Source organism: Elgaria multicarinata, chromosome 12 (assembly GCF_023053635.1).
Source record: "Elgaria multicarinata webbii isolate HBS135686 ecotype San Diego chromosome 12, rElgMul1.1.pri, whole genome shotgun sequence".
NCBI classification, from domain to species: Eukaryota; Metazoa; Chordata; class Lepidosauria; order Squamata; family Anguidae; genus Elgaria; species Elgaria multicarinata.
Window position 1 is genome coordinate 6,735,227 of NC_086182.1, and position 20,968 is coordinate 6,756,194.

The 20,968-nt window shown below is 48.6% G+C and overlaps 1 protein-coding gene across 1 annotated transcript in view; it reads right to left on the minus strand.

The window, feature by feature from the left end:
- FAM178B (family with sequence similarity 178 member B) overlaps positions 1-20,968 on the minus strand; it is a 123,668-nt gene that overhangs the window by 66,299 nt on the left and 36,401 nt on the right. Inside the window, exon 3 of the mRNA XM_063139469.1 lies at positions 4,611-4,742. Within this exon, the coding sequence (XP_062995539.1) occupies positions 4,611-4,742 (132 nt within the window). The remainder of the gene's footprint in view (positions 1-4,610; positions 4,743-20,968) is intronic.

The following is a 20,968-nucleotide window of genomic DNA, read 5'->3' on the forward strand; positions in this document are numbered from 1 at the left end:
AGGTGATGCCGCTCTTCGTGGCCTCAGGGTCCAGAGGCCCTTCGCCTGCTAATGGCGCTCCTTTAGCGTTCTGTCTGAAATCCGGAGCGGATGCTTTGCCCCACTGACATCGGAGCCACCAGCCTCCACTCTGTGAGCGCGTCCTTAGCATGTAGATGCACAAAAACTTGGAGCAGTGTGGCAGAGGGGAGACATGAGAGCACTCTTCAAGTCTTTGAAAGGTTGTCACAGAGAGGAGGGCCAGGATCTCTTCTCAATCCTCCCAGAAGGCAGGACACGGAATAACGGGCTCAAGTTACAGGAAGCCAGATTCCAGCTGGACATCAGGAAAAACATCTTGACTGTTAGAGCAGCATGACAATGGAACCAGTGACCTATGGAGGTTGTGGGCTCTCCCACACTAGAGGCATTCAAGAGGCAGCTGGACCACCATCTGTCAGGGATGCTTTAAGGTGGATTCCTGCATTGAGCAGGGGGTTGGACTCGATGGCCTTGTAGGCCCCTTCCAACTCTACCATTCTATGTTTCATCCCAAGCACTGCCTGATCTCCTTTGAACTGCTCCCCTCCTTGCTTTTGCTCTAGCTGAGAGCCCTGGATCACTTCCCTCTGGTTCTCCTCCAACTCTCGGCCTGCAATTAAGAGCCATGCATGACAGAGCTTCCCTTCCTCCCTTCCCTCTGCAAACAAGCCCTAGTGGCTGGCAATAAAGAAGCGCTTTCCCCCATGACTCCTCCAAATCTCCTCCTTTGATGCCTCCTGCCAGCGTCCCCCGGCTCAGAGGCCACGTGGACCTCACTCCGAACTTCTGATGCTGGCGAGAAATAAAGAGTTCGTTTGTAGTCCTGTGAAAACAAACCCCTTAACGACAAACCTCTCGCAGCAGGATAGATCTCTGCGCCCCCCCCTCCCTTCAGATGCCCTGGCCCTTCTCTGCAACCTTGACAAAACATTTGATGCAGGAATGATGTAACAAATCGACTGAACACTTTCGTTTATAGGACTGAGCTGAAATGGGAAGCGGGGGGGGCACATTTCGGGGGGGGGGAATCAAACCCAAAACCACACACACAAACTCTCCACACAAAACACACACACACATATATCTCCTTTCCAGCAAATTTTCAGGGAGAGCCTGAAATGCAATTAAATATTTATCCATCAGAATGAGGGCAGGAAGCAGTGCCGTCAGACAGATTGGGCTTCCTCTGAAGCTTTGGCGCTAGAAAGCCTGTTCAGAGTGAGGACAATACTTGAGCAGCTGTGTGATGACGTGACACTGCCCATGTGCTCCCTGATTGGTTAGGATCACTTCAGGAAGAAGCCTCTGCTTTATTAATTTATTTTTAAAAATAGTGACAGCAAAGTTGCAGGCAGCGTGCAACACGTGAAAAAGATTAACTGCGTGGACGTATGTCCTTGCATGCGAGAAAGACCGAGAACACTTTTGAATGCCGGCTAAAATCCCCTCCTTTTGCCTTCAAACTTGGTGTTGCTGAAAATTCACGGTACCCCATTTGTGTGCATAGCAGGATTATTTTATAGCGCTAAGGTGAGAAACTTCTCCTTCGCATAAAGTAAATGAAATATCTGACCATTGTGATACAAAAATTTCACCTCACTTCACCTTATGAGGAGGCCAGGCTTGGTGCTTACTGCATCAAGTAGTTGGAGAAGAATGTTAGAAAACTGTAAAACATTCAGAGAACAGCTAACAGAAAGACTTCTGAGAAATCCTATGAGGAACACAGGAAGCTGCCTCAGACCACACTGGTCCATCTAGCCTGGCATTGTCTACCGTGACCGGCAGCATCTCTCCAGAGTTTCAGGCAGAGAGAGAGAGAGAGAGAGAGAGAGATCGAGAGAGAGAGATCTTCTCCATCACTTTTTAAGTGGAGATGCCAGGGATTGAAACTGGGATGTTCTGAACCCACAGCATATTTTCTCCCGCTGAATTACAGTCACTCCCTGAGGAACGTTCAAGACAGAGAAAAGGAAGGCCGTTTTCACACAGTGCAAAGTTATTGGCTACCACAAGATCTAGTGATGGCTACCAGTTTGGGTGGCTTTCAAAGGGGGTTGGATAAATTCCTGGAGGAGAAGGCTATCCAGGGCTACTAGTCCTGATGGCTCTGTGCTACTTCCAGTATCAGAGGCAGTAAGCCTGTGTGCACTAGTTGCTGGGGAATATGGGTGGGAGGGTGCTGTTGCACCCTGCCCTGCTTGTGGGTCCCTGGCCGAAGGCTGGTTGGCCACTGTGTGAACAGAGTGCTGGACTACATGGACCCTTGGTCTGATCTAGCAGGGCACTTCTTACGTTCTTAGGTTCTAACAATTGGGTATGTTTTGTCCACAGCAATTGTTCTCAAACAGTGTTTGAAGGATCCCTGGAGGGTTTTAAAGATCCCTGGAGGGGGCCTCAGACGTTTATCAGTAGTTTTTCAGTGGCAAGGTTAGCCATGGTGGACGAGCTTCCCAGAAAGACATCTTTCCCACCATACTCAGAACTCCTCCTATCATTTATTTATTTATTTTATTGATTGATTAAATTTATATACCGCCCCAGAGCTGAAGCTCTCTGGGATGTATCAGAAGTGTTCTGGGATCCTGTCTCAGTTCATGTGGAGCAACACAACACTGAGGCCCAGAATGCCTGGCCAACATCTCACAGGAATTCTGTGTGTGTGTGTGTGTGTGTGTGTGGTGTGTGCTTATGCGCAACTCTCCAGAATCCTCCGTGGTGTTGAGCAATGGTTCTGCAGCAGATGTACTGAAGCGGGGGAGGGAAGTAGCCATGGATGGTTCCAGGTTTTTAAGGCCCTTGGGCAAAGCACCTTCCTTCAGTGAGCTGGCCTTCTCATTGCCATCGTCCCCAGCTGCTCCCCCTCCTCAGCGTCCTTCTCATGGATGCTACCCCTTGCTTGCTTGACAGGGCAGAGAACCGGTGAGCAAGGAGGCCGCAGCCTCTCCTGCGCCTACTTCTCACCACCACCGTTGTCTGCGCCGGAGCAAGCGGAAGGTGAGCCAGCAGGTTGCCATAGTAAAGAGGAGCAGCAGCCCCACCGGGCTCCGGTCTGTGAGCCCCACCGTGACACCGGCCACAGTTTCAGCACCTGCGTTCCTGTGGAAATGGGTCCCAGAAGGTGACATGCTCGAAAGCCAGGTCTTAGGCCAAATATGCTGCCAACTGAATTTTTAAATAGAAAGGATGAAGAGGAGCCAGTAGCATTAGGGAAGGGGTACCTGCCCCCCCCCACAAAGTTTTCCTCAGCTATTGAAGTACCCGATGCGAGGCTACGCGCAGGCTCAGAGCCCAAACGTGTGATGCATAGAGACCACGATGAAGAAGTGAGGTTTAAACAGGGCCGGTGCCAGACTATTTTGCGCCCTAGGCAGGTGAGCTGCTTTCACCCACCCCCCACCCCCCACCCCAGCGTACCTGGGCGCGGGGTGCCATCTCAACCGCCCCACCGAAGTGAAGCCAGGACGCTGGGGTGGGGTGGGCAGCTTCAGAAAGGCGCACCCGGCCGGAAGACGCTCTGGGAGAGCGACTTCCAGGTGAGCTGTTTCGAAGCCGCCCACCTGCCCCCCCCCCCACCCCAGTGTTCTGGCTTCGCTTCGGCTGGGCGCCCACCCAGCCAAAGCAAAGCCAGGACACCAGGGTGGGGGGTGTGCGTGGCTTCACTTTGGCTGGGTGGGCGCCCAGCTGAAGCGAAGCCAGGACGCTGGGGTGGGGCGGGCCGGCAGGCGGGCAGCTTTGGAATGGTGCGCCCGGCCGGAAGCCGCTCCAGGAGAGCGACTTCCGGGCACACGGTTCCGAAGCCGCCCACCCACCCCAGCATCCTGGTTTTGCTTCGGCTGGGCGCCTGCCCAGCCGAAGCAAAGCCAGGATGCTGGAGTGGGTGGATGGGTGTGGTTTCCACATGATGGGTGTGGGTGGGCGCCCAGCCGAAGCGAAGCCAGGACGCTGGGGCGGGCGGGCGCCTTCGGAACAGCGCACCCGGAAGCCGCCCTCTCAGAGCCGCTGTGGGAGAGCAGCTTCCGGGTGCGGCATTCAGTGCCCCCCTTACCTTGGCACTCTAGGCGGCCGCCTGACTGGCCTCTATTGTAGCACCGGCCTTGGACACAGGAAGAAAAGAAGAAAAAAATCCACCCTCCTAACTGTAATACAGTAATGGGGTAACCTGACAAGGAAAGGATCCGACACATAAGGGTTTTCAAGACCTCAGGCCGGCCCGGATCCCACACTTCCTTAGAAGGGGAGGGTTAGATAACCGACACCCACAGGCTCCCTTCACGACCATCGCGCCACTCAGAGGAGGGAACAGCCCTCTGCACAGCCCCGGCAGCCTCCTCCCATCCTGCTCCTTGCAAACAGCTATTCATCCCATCATCACAAAGCACCTGGAGGCTACCTGACCTACTGTGTTGTTGTTTTTTTACCAGATGATCCGGAGAGGCGGCCTGGTTCCAAGAATGCTGTTGGCTTCGTCAGCGTCCCCGAGGCCTTTTCTGTCTGCTCATCCTCTGCTCCCCACCTCCCACCCCCGCTTCTTGGTCCGCTGCACTGACAAATGCCCTCCCGAAACGCCCCCCCCCCATGGTTCTCACCTCTTGGTCCAGTTCAGAGAGCGCCTCCTGCTGGTCTCTCTCAGGCTGCTCGGGAAACCTCTGCTCCTGCTGGAGGCCCCGCTTCAATAGGGCCGGCTTCATGAGGGGGAGGAGGTGGCCGAGCTGCTGCAACTGTGGAAGAAGAGGAGTTCACGGTTAGCAGCCTCGAAGGGGACTGGAGGGATGGCGTGGGGAACGTGGACCGTCTGCTTCTCCTCAGCAACGCCAAGCGGCGATAGCAGCCGTCTGCTTTGCTGCAACCTAATAATAGGCATCAGACCGGACTCTCCTTCCTCCTCGCTTTTACGCCCTGCTGCCAACAGCACTGTCAAGAAGCCCTCACAGATGCACAGACTACGGTGCCCATATGGAAAGGAGGACCGGGCTCCTGTATCTTTCACAGTTGTACGGAAAAGGGAATTTCAGCAGGTGTCATTTGTATATATGGAGAACCTGGTGAAATGCCCTCTTCATCACAACAGTTCAAGCTGCAGGAGCCCTATCCTCCTTTCCATATGGGCACCCTAGCGCAGGCCACAATCCAAGGCTGAGTTATGTCTCACACTGGTCTAGATCTCACACACCACAGGTGGTTGGAACGCACCACTGAGGAATGCAGGTGGGGAATTACATGAATGGATGTTCCATCATTAATTTTAAAAAAGAAAGAAATGCAAGCAGAAAACTAGATGGCAAGGAGAAGACATCCGAGCCAGACTAGTTTCCTGCCCGTAGGGATTTTTATTTCTATTTTTACATGGAAGGGCATTCAACATTGTGAGTCTCACCTCGCAGCTGAAGTGGTACAGCCCCAGCCCCAGCCCCAAAGTGTGCCTTCTCATTATCGACTGTGAGATCTAGGCCTAAATGTTGGATGATGGACATCAGAAACTTAAGAAGAGGCCTGTTGGACCAGACCAACGCATTCTGCTCACACAGTGGCCAAACAGCTGCCCATGGGAAACCCACAAAGAAGACACAAATGCACAGCACACTCCCCCCCCCCATGTTCCCCAGCAACTGGTGTATATAGACATACTGGCTCCGCTAATGGAGGTAGCATATAGCCATCAGGACTAGCAGCACCAGCCATGGATAGCCTTCTCCTCCAGGAATTTGTCTAACCCCCCTTTAAAGCCATCCAAATTGGTGGCCGTCACTACATCTTGTGGAAATGAATTCCACAGTATGAGCTGTGTAAAGGAGTCCTTATTTATTTATTTATTTATTTATTTATTTATTACATTTTTATACCGCCCAATAGCCAAAGCTCTCTGGGCAGTTCACAAAAATTAAAACCCTAATAAAACAACCCACAGGTTAAAAACACAAATACAAAATACAGTATGAAAAGCACAAGCAGGATAAAACCACGCAGCAAAATTGATATAAGATTAAAATACAGAGTTAGAACAGTAACATTTAAATTTAAGTTAAAATTAAGCGTTAAAATACTGAGAGGATAAAAAGGTCTTCAGCTGGCGACGAAAGGAGTACAGTGTAGCCCTTCCTTTTATCTGTCCTGAATCTCCCACCGGTCAGCTTCACGGAATGACCCCATTGGGTTCTAGGATTATGAGAGAGGGAGATGGTCTCCCTCTCCACATTTTCCACACCGTGTATAATTTTATATACTTCTATCATATCTCCCTTTTCTCCAAGCTGAACAATCCCAGTTGATGTAACCTTCCCTCGTAGGGGAGATGCTCTCCAGCCCCTTCATCATTTGACTGGCCCTTTTCTGCACTTTTTCCAGCTCTATATTATCTTTTTTTAGGTGCAGAGACCACAACTGCACACACTATTCTAGTGGCAAAGTTGTTTGGCACCTCAAAGGCAAGAACGATAAATGGAGAGAAGGAGGCATGACGACGGCAACGAACAGTGAGGGATGAATGTGAGCAAAAGCAGTCAGGCTGAGTGGTGGGAGGAGGAAGAGGCGGCCGGGCTGGCCTTTGGGATGGGCATCCTGGGCAGTCACCCTGGGCCACCGGCTGAAAGGGCTGCCAAGCTGAACTCAGTGACTCAATGTTTTGTTGAATGCCATCTGCTAGGTTGCGAAGGAAACTGTCCGTGTCTTTAACCTCCCCCATCCTAAAGTTCTACAGCTTGTTTGGGTACTAACTCCAAATCTTTATTATGCAACCGAAATAGGTTTTAGCCAACATCAACAACAGACACCACAAGGTACAATATAAAACAGAGTATTATAGTACCCTATTTCTTCGATTCTAAGACACACTTTTTTTTCCATATAAACATCTCTAAAAACGGGGTGCGTCTTAGAATCGCGGGTGTGTCTTAGGGTGTGTTTTTTCCTGTTGGTGGTACTGAAATTAGTGTGCGTCTTACAATCGATGGCGTCTTACAATTGAAGGAATACGGTATTTAATTACAGTTCCGTTAATTAAGCAGGATATACATTATAGCGGCCCATATCCTAGATCAGGTCATTGTCCTCTATTGCAGTTCTAAGCTGAGCTGCTTTAACTGCGAACCTAGCTATGCTTAATAGAATGGACTTAGATGAATTTGTAAGTAGATAAATAATTTTATCCATATCATTAAGATTGGCTGCTTGTACTACAACAATGAACTTCCAGATGAAGTTCAACTCCCATCAACCCCCGCCAGGAATGATGGGAGCTCTAGTGCAAAACTTCTGGAGGGCCCCAGTATGGGGAAGGTTGCTTTAAAGCCTGCTTCTTTTCCCATTTCTGTCTTGATGTTATTCATTCTAGATAAAAATCAGCAGAACGTGGATTTTCTTTGAGGCGAGATTACTAAGCGCTATGAGCACTGCAAATACAATAAACACTAAGAGCACTATATATATATATATATATATATATATATATATATATATATATATATATAAAGCTGTAAGTTCATGAGGGGAGGGGGTTGGCATCGCTTCTCACCCACGACATTCTTTCTCCTTGGGAGGACTTGGGGCCAAAGTCTTCATGGAAAAAGGTGAATTCTGACGGGAGAGAAAGAGCACCACACAAGGGGTCTGGGAGGGAATTCTAGGTTGCATGTTTCTTCCACAGGGGATGGATACGGGGTTTCTAACTAGCAACACCCGGTTTCTGGATTCCTCAGTGCACCTCCGGACAGAACCTGGCATCGAATGGCTGGTCACAGAAGCGCAAAAACATGGAAGGAAGACACGGATACCTTGTCTTGCGTCTCCAAAATATGCTGGGGAGATGGCTTGGGTTCCTCCCAGGCTGTCTGCACAGCCCGGGGGCTCTACAGCGATGCAGCTGTGTGTGCCTACTCAAGTAGCGGCTTGCTGGCCTGGCGCGCCTCTCCTTGCTTCCCCCTCTGTCCCCCAACCGGTTTGCTGTTCTGACTGAGCTGGTGACTCAAGGCTGCCTGTCTGACAGCGGGACGAACCCCGTCTTGCTGGGACGCAACAGCTCAGCATCTCACGGAAGGCATCTTTGGACGGGAAATTCCAGGACCCCCAAAACGTCAGAGCAGAAGACTTAGGCTGGCATATGCACAGGGGCAGACACGTCTACTGGTTTTGCTGCCGTTGTAGCTTTGCCAGGCCATCGAGCCGTGGCTGGGCTGATGCTGAAGCACCCTGAGCAATGCAAGCAGAGCGAAGCCAGTTCCTTGCCTTTGGCCAACTTGATGAACCGCAGGTTCCTGAATCTCAACAAGCCAAGACTCACCATGTAGTAGTATTTTATGTATTTATTAAAACATTTGTATCCCGCCTTATAACACTAGGATCTCAGGGTGGCGGAGAGATAAAATCATACAATATAAAACAATAAATATACACAGCTCAAACCAAATTAAACCATTAATCAAGCTAAAACCAGTATAGAATTTAAAAGCAGTAAAACCAATTAAAACAGTTAAAACAATGTACAAGCTTGGTGAATTTAACCATTAAAGAGGCTTCGTTAAAAAGCCATGTTTTTACCTGGCGCCGGAATAAAGTCAGCGTTGGCGCCAGTCGGGCCTCCAGGGGGAGGGCATTCCACAGCTGGGGTGCTACAGAGGAGAAAGCCCTCTCCCATGTCTCACCATAGCGTATATCTCACATTGGTGGGGCACGGAGAAGGGCTTCTCCGACAGATCTCAAGTCTCAGGCAGGTATATATAAGGAGAGGCACTCTCTCAAGTATCGAGGTCCCAAGCCGTTTAGGATTTTAAATGTCTTTACCAACACCTTGACGAAGTAGTAGTAGTTACTATCAGAAGCAATGATACATACTGTCAGGATGAGGCTCAGTCCTCCTGGTGTGGATTCCGAATCAGACTCGGAGGCTAAAGAAGAAGACCAGCTGAGATGGAAGCGGGGAAGGAAGTTCCTCCAAGACTCTCCGGGAGTCAAGGAGGAATCTTCCCAGGAGCTTTTCAAACAGAGATCATCTTCCCCCTCCCCGCCGGAAACTCAATCTTTCTTGGAGTGGGGCGGGGGGAAGCATTGTAATTGACAGATCCCAGAGTCCGCTGCAGGGTCAAGGAGGAGGAGTTGCGAGGAAGTGGGAGGCAGTCCGCCAGACTAGCCACAGGGTAGTAAAAGCCTGTTGGGCATGGTGGGAAACCGTCCGTTTAGTTGACAGACAACTGCCTTGCTTTGTTAGGCTAATTAACCTTAGAGCAGAGCTTTTCAAACTTTTCATGTTGGTGACACACTTTTTAGACATGCATCATTTCGCAACACAGTAATTCAGTTTTACTAGCAAACCGGAGGTTAAACTAACCCCTTATAAGAGATACGGACACATGCTGTATATAAATTGTAATAACGAAATGTATGGGGACACAACATATCTCATGAAAACCTTTCATTTATATTTTTTAAAAATATATGATTTGCAAGATAATAACATACATTTCCAAGACTTTTCACATTGAACCAATTTTGTCGAGCTGCAATCGTTCTATCAAAAAACTGGACCCATGGAATTTCTCGAATACGTCACTTCAGGTGCGGCCACGTCACCGGAAGTGATGTGGAATCAGCTGTTTTGACCCGATTATGCATACTGCGCATGCACAGTACCTGTATGATCCCTCGACCGTGGTGTGCATACACAAATACGACGGAAGGGGCATATACTAGTGCACCATACTAATCGGCACCTTTGCTGCGTAAAAATGCATGCAAGTTGGTCTTGCTTATTTCACATAGACTCAGAGGTTTCTCGTTACGTTTGCGTGACACACCTACACACTGCAGCCGACACACTAACGTGTCGCAACGCACAGTTTGGAAAGTTCTGCCTTAGAGGATAGCTCCTAGCCTTCGCACTCCCTTCAGGTATGAAGAGATGTCTATTTACTGAATAAAGGTTTTGTGGATTGCACAGCAGACCGCTTTATTGAATCACGAAACACAGAGTGTTATAAGAATTCAAGGCGCTTCACATACCTGATTTTAATAATCCTTACAACATCCCCTATAAAGTAAGCTAGTATTTTATGATTCCCACTTTGCAGATGTAGAAAGAGAGGCTTGCCTAATTCCCCCTAGTGAGCTTATGGCTGAGGTTGGAAAGAGTCACTTCCTAGCTCATAGTTCACACTCTCGCCACTCTGCATAGCGATGTGAAACTCGCAAGCTAGTCATAGCCTATTCCTTTCCATGGCACTTCTCTGCCAGGGTGGCAGGGGCAGACGGGGTGGCAGGCACCAGCGCCGAGATCCCGTGAGCGCTAGCGACAGAACAAGGGATGAAGTAAGGATCAGGTTGTAATCCCATTCACATCCAAGGGCTCTGCCCTAGCGGGTTTGTGGATTGCAGCTCTTGAGTGCAATAGGTGCTCAGTGAGCTGATGAGCCCAAAGGGATTTCTGTAACTTCTCAACACAAACAAGGCTATAATGCTGGCAAAGGCCCGAGGGATCAGGAAATAACAGAGGTGAAAGCAGAGAGGAAAGGTGAAGACAGAAGTAACAAGAAAACAGCTCAGAGCAAATTCTTCAGCGGTGGGACGAGCCTGGCTTCCGCCCCGCTTCACCACCGAAATGACAGACATGCGATGGCAGCAAATTGAATGCTGGCACAGCCGTCCGTCTTGCCCCTCCCTCCTCCATGCTTCAGGAGAGCTGTGACTTTTAATACGTTTAAAAAACAAACAAAAAAATCACATGTATCCATGCATTTATCTAGTCATTTGTTGCCTTATTTCTTTTTGAAGGAGATGTGTGGGGTGGGTTATTTTGCTTCAAAGCTGCAGAGCAAGTGGTTTATTCCACCACCACCCGGCCCTCAGAGCATGAGTGTGGAATGGCGGGCCTTCTTGGCCTAGGAATGCCACGCGTGTTTTCCAATTACCTCATTGCCTTTGGCAAAAATTGAGGATTTGGGGGATTCCTTCTTAACTACTGCTTGCCATTTACATTGTGTGAGCCCCAATACCACAGACCCAAAGTTCAAAGGATTCCACCCACGTGTGCTGTGTAGACGTTGAATGTAGGGGAGCCATGAGTCCTACTTTACAGAGAACAGTCCTCTGTCCAAGGACAGTCTTCTGTTTCGAACACGACCTCTATTCGAAGGATTGTCCAGGCCACGTCCAGTTTAAAGAGAAAGGACCCCAAGAAGTAAGAGCACGTCGGCCTTGTAGTTGTATTTTGTTTTAAACTATTTTGTGCACACTTGTATTTTTGTGAACCGCCCAGAGAGCTTCGGCTATTGGGCGGTATAAAAATGTAATAAATAAATAAATAAATAAATAAATTGTATACTATACGGCTCTTATTAGTTTTCATGTGCTATTTCTGCACTTTCAATGTGTATCAATGTTCATTATAGCCGTCAAGCATTGGTGATAGTATTTTGTAAATACAACCATTTTCCTTAACTCTTGTCTTGTTGATATTAGCCTGTTTTGTTAAGGACCATACCCTTTTTTCTATACTGTACGGCCTTGAAGTTGGCCATCGATATTTAGCACCTGGGCAGCAGATTAAACAGCAGGTACATGCAGCTCACGTGGGCCTAATCTACACCAAGCAGGATATTGCAGTATGAAAGCGGTATATAAAAGGCAGGAGCCGCACTACGGCTTTATAGCGGTATTAAAGTGCACCGACAACTGCTGGAGCCCATTGACACATACTGTATACCTCTTCCATACCACTATATCCTGGCTCCTGCCTTTTATATAACGCTTTCATACTGCAATATCCTGCTTGGTGTAGATGAGCCCCTGCTCACTGTCTTCCCTGCTATAGTGAGATGGATCATATTTCTATTTAAATTACAGCAATCTCTCACTATGGCCCCGTCTATACGACAACTGGATTGCTCCTCATTAAATATAAACTCGAATTTTCATTGATTCGAATCTAGGTAAAGAGATTCACGCAGCAACAGCAATTTATTTCCTGATTTATTTTAACAGTGTAGTTATTAATATGCACGTGCGCATTATTGCAACTTGGGGGTACTTCTAGATCCGTTGCTCCAAATGACAGCCCAGATAGATGCGACGGCCAGGAGTGCCTACTATCAGCTTCAGCTGATATGCCAGCTGCACCCCTTCCTAGAGTCAGAAGGCCTAAAGATGGTCGTGCACGCGCTGGGAACTTCGAGGCTCGACTTCTGCAATGCGATTTACATAGGGCTAACTTCGTGCCTAGTCCGGAAACTTCAACTAGTTCAAAATATGGCGGCCAGGTTGGTCACCGGTACACCTAGGGGTGACCACATTATACCAATCTTAAAATCTCTTCACTGGCTGCCAATTAGTTTCCGGGTGAAGTATGAAGTGTTGGTTATCACCTTTAAAGCCCTACATGGTTTGGGTCCAGGCTACCTGCGGGATCGCCTTCTCCCGTACAATCCGCCCCACACACTCAGGTCCTCTGGGAAGAATCTACTCCAGCCAACAAAAACAAGGCTGACAACTATTACCCAGAGGACCTTTTCTTCTGCCGCTCCCAGTTTGTGGAATGGCTTGCCGGGAGAGATTTATCAACTTAACAGTCTTTCAGAATTTAAGAAAGCCATAAAGACTAATCTCTTCCGGCAGGCCTACCCAGTTGAATTTTAAGATGCCTTTTTTAATGGTGTGCTGCGTTTAATGATGTGCTGGTTTTAAACGTTTGAATTAGTTGTATGTATTTTATGGTGTTTTTATTAGTGTTGTACCCCGCCTTGATCCAGAGGGAGAGGCGGGTAACAATTATTATTATTATTATTATTATTATTATTATTATTATTATTAGAGTAGAGCCGAACAAAGCTCTAAATCTTATCTGCGGAGTTCTGCAGATTCATAGAAGAGGAAATGCGAGTGGGCAAAGGAACGAGGCAGCAGAGGAGGATGCGAGCGGGGGACTGAACACGTTGCCTGTCTCTCGCTGCCCATTCACCCCTCTTTGTTTTCATTTTAAAAGCTCCATCATAAATAAACATCAAAACGATGGGAAGGAACGAGGCAGCCAGAGGTAGGTGGGAAGCCGGGGAATCGCCCAATCACTTTGCCCTACCCTCAAAGCTCTGCCCACATGTCAAAATGCGTTTAACAAATCTTCCTCTGACCACAGTAAATTGAAGGAAACAAGCTCGGTTCGGCAACTAAAGAAATCGTGTTTGTGTATTTATTAGAAACGCTGTCTGACTTGTAAGTTTTTATATATATTTTTAACTTTTTTAAAAACTGCTTTGTTAAATGGAGTTTAATAAATAAAATTTTTTAAAAAATGCGATTTAACTCTCCCAAAGACACATAACCATAACGCGGTGCAAACTCGGACGTGATCTAAAAGTCGCGGTAAATCGCGAATGCAAATACGCGCATGATTGTGTTAAAAGCCCGGCACTAGGGCAAATGGACAGCTGCGTCATGTGTCCTGAGTTGCGAATATGCACATTTAGGTCGGGGTAAACAACCCATATAGACAAGCCCTATAAATGAACACATGCCCATTTTTTGCAAATTTGTATCCTCTGTTGCCCTCTTTGTTTGGCAGTGCGCTTCCTCTCTTGGGGTGATGTGTAAGTGGCCACCCCAGTCGCATGCAAGTAACAGTGTGGCTTCTGCGACTTCTTGTCTGAGGAAGACAGGCCGGGGCCATCCCAGTGCTGAGCCAACGGAAACGCCTCGTCTTCCTTGACTCGGGTACGTCCCGCTTGAGAGGCTGCTGTTGCTCCAGCTGGACAGCTGAGGCTGAGCCCATCAGGTCTTCATTCCTTTGGTCTCTCGTCGGAAATTGGGGAGCCAACTCATCTACTCTTTACCAAGAAGCAGCGCTCCCTTGTTCTCGGTTCCACCAATCTACCTGCAGCAGGTGAACCCCATCCCTTATTCTAGGAAGGGTGGCCTTATGGAAATTGGGGGTTGCTATATCATCTGCGACATCCTGGGTAAATCAGTTCACCACCCAGGCACACAAGGGTGGACTTACAAGAGATGCTGGTCCACACCCATCACTTTCCCATGCGTTTTCTTTGCAATGGAGACGGACAAGGGGAGAAATACTAGAAAAATACTAGAACCCAGGGTCATCCCATAAAGCTGATTGGTGGGAGATCCAGGACAAATAAAAGGAAGGACTTCTTCACACAGCACATAGTTAAATTGTGGAATCCACTACCACGAGACGTAGCGATGGCCACCAATCTGGATGGCTTTAAAAGGGGGTTGGATAAATTCCTGGAGGAGAAGGCTATCCATGGCTACTAGCCCTGATGGTTGTGTGCTATCTCCAGTATTCGAGGCAGCAAGCCTGTGTGTATCAGTTGCTGAGGAACATGGGTGGGAGGGTGCTGTTACACCATGTCCTGCTTTGTTGGTCCCTGGTCAACGGCTGGTTGGCCACTTTGTGAACAGAGTGCTGGACTAGATGGACCCTGGGTCTGATCAGGATGGCACTTCTTACGTTCTTAAGAACAGAATGGGAAATGGGCTCCCTCTCCAGCAGGACTGCTCTGGAGACGAGGGAGCTCTCGCTTCTTTGCATACATAAAAATAGCACTATAACCCAGGGGACATGACTCAATCCCTATATGGGCCTGGTGGAAAGCTACAACCCATCCCATAGACGCGATCTCGCCTGTCCTGAAGTGCATTGCCAGGGCCTCTCAAACAACATCTCCGAAACCTGCCGCCGAAGCTACACAGTCTCTGCCTGCCTGGGTTTTCGAGCCTAAAAAGGAAATGGTGCAGCAAGCAAGTGGAACAAAGCCAATCCCAGCCCTCGAGAGAGGAGAAAAGGCCACTCAGAAAGACGGCCTCTGTTCCCAGACCAGCCTGACCTTCTGTAGGAGAGGATGTGGGTTTCTGCTGAATGGGATCGATTCACGGGACGGTGACCCACGGCCACAAGACCTTGACCACTTCTTTGTCTCCCATGAAAATGGCACGAGAGAAGGGGGAGCCATGTGGGTGTCAGATAGAGATTCTAGAAAAATGCCTCCTCTTTAGGAACAATGCAGTTGCTGATCATGGAGGGAGGGGTGAAGAATTCCCCCCTAATTCCCCCCCCCGGCCCCAATGGCAAAACACTGCTGTCCGATAATGCTTTTCAGCACATCGAGCCATGTCTCATTACCATCGTGAGATTCCCATCTTTGCTTTGCTTAGACCAGCCTTTCTCAACCTGGGGTGCTCCAGATGTGTTGGACTACAACTCCCAGAATGCCCCAGCCAACTGGCTGGGGCATTCTGGGAGATGCAGTCCAACACATCTGGAGTGCCCCAGGTTGAGAAAGGCTGGCTTAGACGGAAAAGCAGGCAGGATTTGAACAGTTGGAGATTAAGGAGAATCCAGATATTAAGCACGTTTTGGTGGCAAGCCTTTGCCCTTTGCTCAGCCCATAATCCAGCCATGCCGACGAGCCACATTTTTTAACAGCCCATAAAAATGCATATGGTGCGCCGTGTGCCTGTTTCTGCCGTCCCAAAACACCTGCTGAATTGGTACATCACATGTCAATACAGCTCTCCGCTCCAATTGGCCTTGTAATGGCCACGCTGAGCTGGGGAGTGGGAGTGCGGAACAATATTATATGGCTAGAGCAGGCTGTGCATTTATATACATAGTGGGCAAGAAGCTGGAAAAGGCAAATCTTATATAAGAACACGGCAGTGTTAAGGCTTATTACTCGAGATCTACCAGACTGATTTTGCGCATTTTGGTTTTAAATGGAAGCTTGAGCGGTGCAAACCTGCAGAAAACTTTGAAAGTTCGGAAAAGTTCAAAGCTCGAGCTTTAATAGCAATTCATTTCCTCATCCCCAAACGGGCAGGACAGCCCCTCCACCAGCAGAATGATGGGCAGCCCTGCTCGGCCATCAGTGTGGTATGAAGACAGCGGCATGGCTAGGCTGTTGCCACAGTAGATGGGGGGGGGGGAGAGGGAACGGAGGTGCCAGTGGGGCAGGGCTGCACCACATGAACATTTCAGGGGGTGGATTCAGTATGCATGAGCCACATTTGCATTCTTCATGAACCTCTGGGGTGAGGGGACTGAGGGGCAAAACAGAGGGAAAGGAGCAGGACTACTAGCTCCCATGGGGATGTGGGCTTGTCACTAGTATTGCAAGAAGCGGATAAGGCAAAGCCACAAAGTAGATCAAGCTGCACAGAGATTGTGCCAGTCCAAATGCTGGTACCATAAGCTGCTGAACTCAATTTTTGCATCCTCCCTATGAATGAATAGCATCATTTCCAGATGGGCAATCCAAATACTTGAAAGGTTGTTACACAGAGGTGGGATCAGGATCTCTTCTCGATCCTCCCAGAGTGCAGGACACGGAATAACGGGCTCAAGTTAAAGGAAGCCAGATTCCGGCTGGACATCAGGAAAAACTTCCTGACTGTTAGAGCAGTATGACAATGGAACCAGTGACCTAGGGAGGTTGTGGGCTCACCCACAATGGAGGCATTCAAGAGGCAGCTGGACAACCATCTGTCAGGGATGCTTTAGGGTGGATTCCTGCATTGAGCAGGGGGTTGGACTCCATGGCCTTGTAGGCCCCTTCCAACTCTGCTATTCTATGATTCTATGATATGGGGCATTTGGGGTCAATCTGGGGAGGCTGGGCTTCTGCTCTTGCCTGATCAACAGTAAGTTTATGCTGTTCGGTCCATCTCCTGCCACTGTAGTGTGGGTGGGAGATGGATGGATGGAGTGAGTTTCATGGCCCCTTTGGACCTGGTTGCTATCAGCAACTTGCACAGGTTTAACTTCAGCACCAGCAGCCAGGAGGATGCCTAAACAAGGCCTCAAATATGCAACATCTACTCTTTGTAGACTGAATTCCAGTTTCTGCATATGGTTTGGGGAACTGTTCACTGACGCAGATATTGCCCCTGGAGCTTTCGCTGTTTTAATGGAATTTACACATTTACCTGGTGCAGGAATGCAGAACTGTATTGGGGAAAGGCGAATTGCCACCAACCAGCCCCTCCATGGGCAGGATGACATCAGTAGGTGTGGGGGCCACAGGTACTGATGTCATTGCCCCACTCTGCCCATTTTGCCTTTTTCTGTGCTAAGAGAGCCACGGAGTTCTGGGCCTCCCCCAGCATGGAGAAAGGGACTCCGACACTGCTGCGAGGACCTGCCACTCCTTCCAGTGTCGTCCAAATCCCTGGCTTTGTACATTGTCCCCATGGAGCAGTGTGTACCACATGAAGCCACTTGGCCAGTGCCAGGGAGAGCAGCTGCACATCCTAGTCCTATCTCTCCTCTCTCATCTCACACTATTGCCCCGCTCGTGCTCTTCGCTCCTCTGATGCCATGTTTCTTACCTGCTCAAGGGTCTCCACTTCCCTTGCTCGGCTTTGACCATTTCCTCTGCTGCCCCTTACGCCTGGAACGCTCTTCCAGAACATTTGCAAACTACTAGTTCAATCACAGTTTTTAAAGCTCAGCTAAAAACTTTTCTTTTTTCTAAAGCTTTTAAAACTTGATTTTGATCTTTTATACTGTTAGTTTTACTCTACCCTGTGCCTGTTTGGTGCATTCTCTTCCCCTTCTTATTGTTTTATTATGATTCTATTAGAATGTAAGCCTATGCGGCAGGGTCTTGCTATTTTATTGTTTTACTCTGTACAGCACCATGTACACTGATGGTGCTATATATAATAATAATAATAATAATAATAATAATAATAATAATAATAATAATAATAATAGAGTAGGACTTTCCATTTACAGCTTTTAGGCTCCCGGCCCCGACTCCAGCTGTTTCCAGCCACTGGTTGCAGGGACCAGTACCCGACTGCCTCTATACAAATCTATGGTGCAAACACACTGAGAATACTGTGTACAGTATTGGTCACCACACCTAAAAAAAAGATATTCCTTCTCCCTTACCAACCTGCCCGGTCACTGAGGTCATCCGAGGGCCTGCTCCTGGTGGTTCCACATGGATCCATCCTCCGATTGGAATCCACCAGGGGAAGAGCCTTCAGCGTGGTGGTCCCCCTTCTGCGGAATTCCCTGCCTCTGGAGGTCAGGCAGGCGCCAACCTTGTACTCCTTTCAGCACCTCCTGAAAACATCTTTATTCCAGGAAGCCTTTCCTTACTATGCAACCTTGGATCTCTGTTTTTGCTTCTTTTAAATTTTGTTTTAACTGCTTTATTCTGTTTTTATTTTCATTTTATCTTGTACAAAGCTCCGAAATTTTCAATGGGGAGTGGTATATAAATATTCTAAATAATAAATAAATAAATAAATAAATATTTTAGAGCTGGAAAAAGTGCAGAAAAGGGCCAGTCAAATGATCCAGGGGGCTGGAGCATCTCCCCTAGGAGGGAAGGTTACAACAGCTGGGATTGTTTAGCTTGGAAAAAGGAGGCTAAAGGGAGACTTGATAGAGATGTACAAAATCATGCATGGTGTGGAGAATGTGGATAGAGGGAGACATTTCTCACTCTCAAAATACTAGAACCCAGTGGGGTCCTCCCATGAAGCTGATGGGTGGGAGATTCAGGACAAAGAAAAGGAGGGGCTTCTTCACACAGCGCAGAGTTAAAATATGGAATTCACTTCCACGAGATGTAGTGATGGCCACTCATTTGGATGGCTTTAAAAAGTGTCTGGACAAAATCGTGGAGGAAAAGGCTATCAGTAGCTGCTAGTCCTGATCGATATACGCTACCTCCAGTATTAGAGGCAGTAAGCCCATGAACTTCAGTTGCTGGGGAACATGGGCGGGAGGGTGCTGTTGCACCCGTGTCCTGCTTCTGGGTCCCTGGTCGACAGCTGGTTGGCCACTGTGTGAACAGAGCGCTGAGCTAGATGGGAGCCTCGGTCTGATCCAGCACGGGCTCTTCTGACATTCTTATTTTATTTTATTTATTTATTTGTTACACTTATATACCGCTCCCATAGCCAGGGCTCTCTGGGCGGTTTACAGAAATTCTAAAATTGAGGTAAAAACAAGTATACAAAATTTAAAACTCTAAAACACAGAACATACACACATAAAGCATTAAAAACCGTTAAAAAACTAAACATGTGGGTAATTAGGATGTGCCGCCATATGCCTGGGCAAAGAGGAAAGTCTTAACCTGGCACCGGAAAGATAGCAGCGTTGGTGCCAGGTGAGCCTCATCAGGGAGATCGTTCCATAGTCTGGGGGCCACCACCAAAAAGGCCCTGTCCCTCGTTGCCACACTCCGAGCCTCTCTCGGAGTAGGCACCCGGAGGAGGACCTTAGATGTTGAACGTAGTGACCGGGTATATTCACGTCGGGAGAGGCGTTCTGTCAGGTATTGTGGTCCCAAGCCGTGTAAGGCTTTATAGGTCAAAACCAGCACCTTGAATTGGGCTCGGAAACATACAGGCAGCCAGTGCAAGTGGACCAGAGCAGGTGTTATATGGTCAAACCTTCTGGTTCCCGAAATCAATCTGGCCGCTGCATTTTGCACGAGCTGCAGCTTCCGAACCGTCTTCAAAGGCAGCCCTACGTAGAGCGCATTGCAGTAATCTAACTTGGAGGTTACCAGAGCATGGACAACTGAAGCCAGGTTATCCCTGTCTAGATAGGGGCGTAGCTGACCAAGCCTTATGACCAAGGCTGGGTAAATACCAGCACTGGATCCAGTTCTTGGCTTGGCTGCCCCAGCCTTGACACGGCGCGTCTTGCACAGGCTGGATGGGCTGGGTCAGCCTCTCCCGCAAACCCTGTACAGACTTGTCCTTGTAAAAACCGCTCCTCCTTGCACCGTTGATGCTCCTTCCTTCCCTGCCTCCAAAGTGTTTCCAACTCTGCGTAACCCCGTTGCGGGTTTGAATGTTAACAAATCAGCAGAAATTTCATTTCAACGGAGCACTGGAGGGGAGGGGAGGAGGACCGGGGGGGGGGGGAGAGAGAGAACGCAACCCATCAGATCTCCTCTCTGCTCACGGCCTCTTTCCCGTCGCTCCCCATTGTGCCTGCTGATTGCTTATTCTTCTTCCTTAAAAAGGAGCCGTGGAGAATATTTAAACAATAGCTTAGTTGCCAGGATGAATCACTAAACATATATATATATAGCTAAATATACAAAAAATAAGCCGCCCACCTGCACGCCTTTCCCGGTGCAAAAGCACAGAAAGCCAGAAGTGTTTCTGCAATGATGGGCTTTAGAATAAGCCAAGTCGACAATTTCAAAATTACATTCAATTGCCGGAGCAGAGGAGGAAAAAAAGGCAGTTCCAGACGGCAACTAATTTTTTAACGGGGGGGGGGGAAGGGGGGGTTGCTTTTGATCTGAGCAATGCGCTGTTGACTCGTCCCCCTGCAAGTCAAAAGACAGGCAAAGGTCTCCTTACCTCCCTCCTCTCCATCATGGTCAGCAGGAGCGGAAAACCTCCAGCCCACGGCTCTCCCACACTGGACTCCATCCCCTGTGCAGCAATTAGGATTAGGAAAAAAGATTCCGTTTGTGTGAATGGGACCTCCCCCACCCAACACACACTTTAGCCTACTTGCTGCACATATAAGGGGGCCTTCAAGAGGCAGCTGGACAACCATCTGTCAGGGATGCTTTAGGGTAGATTCCTGCATTGAGCAGGGGGTTGGACTGGATGGCCTTGTAGGACCCTTCCAACTCTGCTATTCTGTGATTCTATTATTTTGGGAAGGATAGCAGCTGGGGAAATGGCAGCTGAAGATTTAGCCCCCTCCACCCACCCCCTACAAAAATTAGGCTTAGGGAAAAGGGTGCCACAAGCTGCTTGTTGGGCTTGGGGGAGTGCGAGTCTCTTAGGAAGTTTCTCCTAATGCTCTGTCTAAATCTGCTTCCTAGCCATGTCCAGGCATTCGTTGTAGCCCTGCCTTCTGGAGCAACAGAGAACAAGGCTGCTCCATCTTCTGCTTGGCATCTCTTGGGATCAGCAGACCTAGCAGACCGCCTTCCTTTATATACAGCCAGACGAC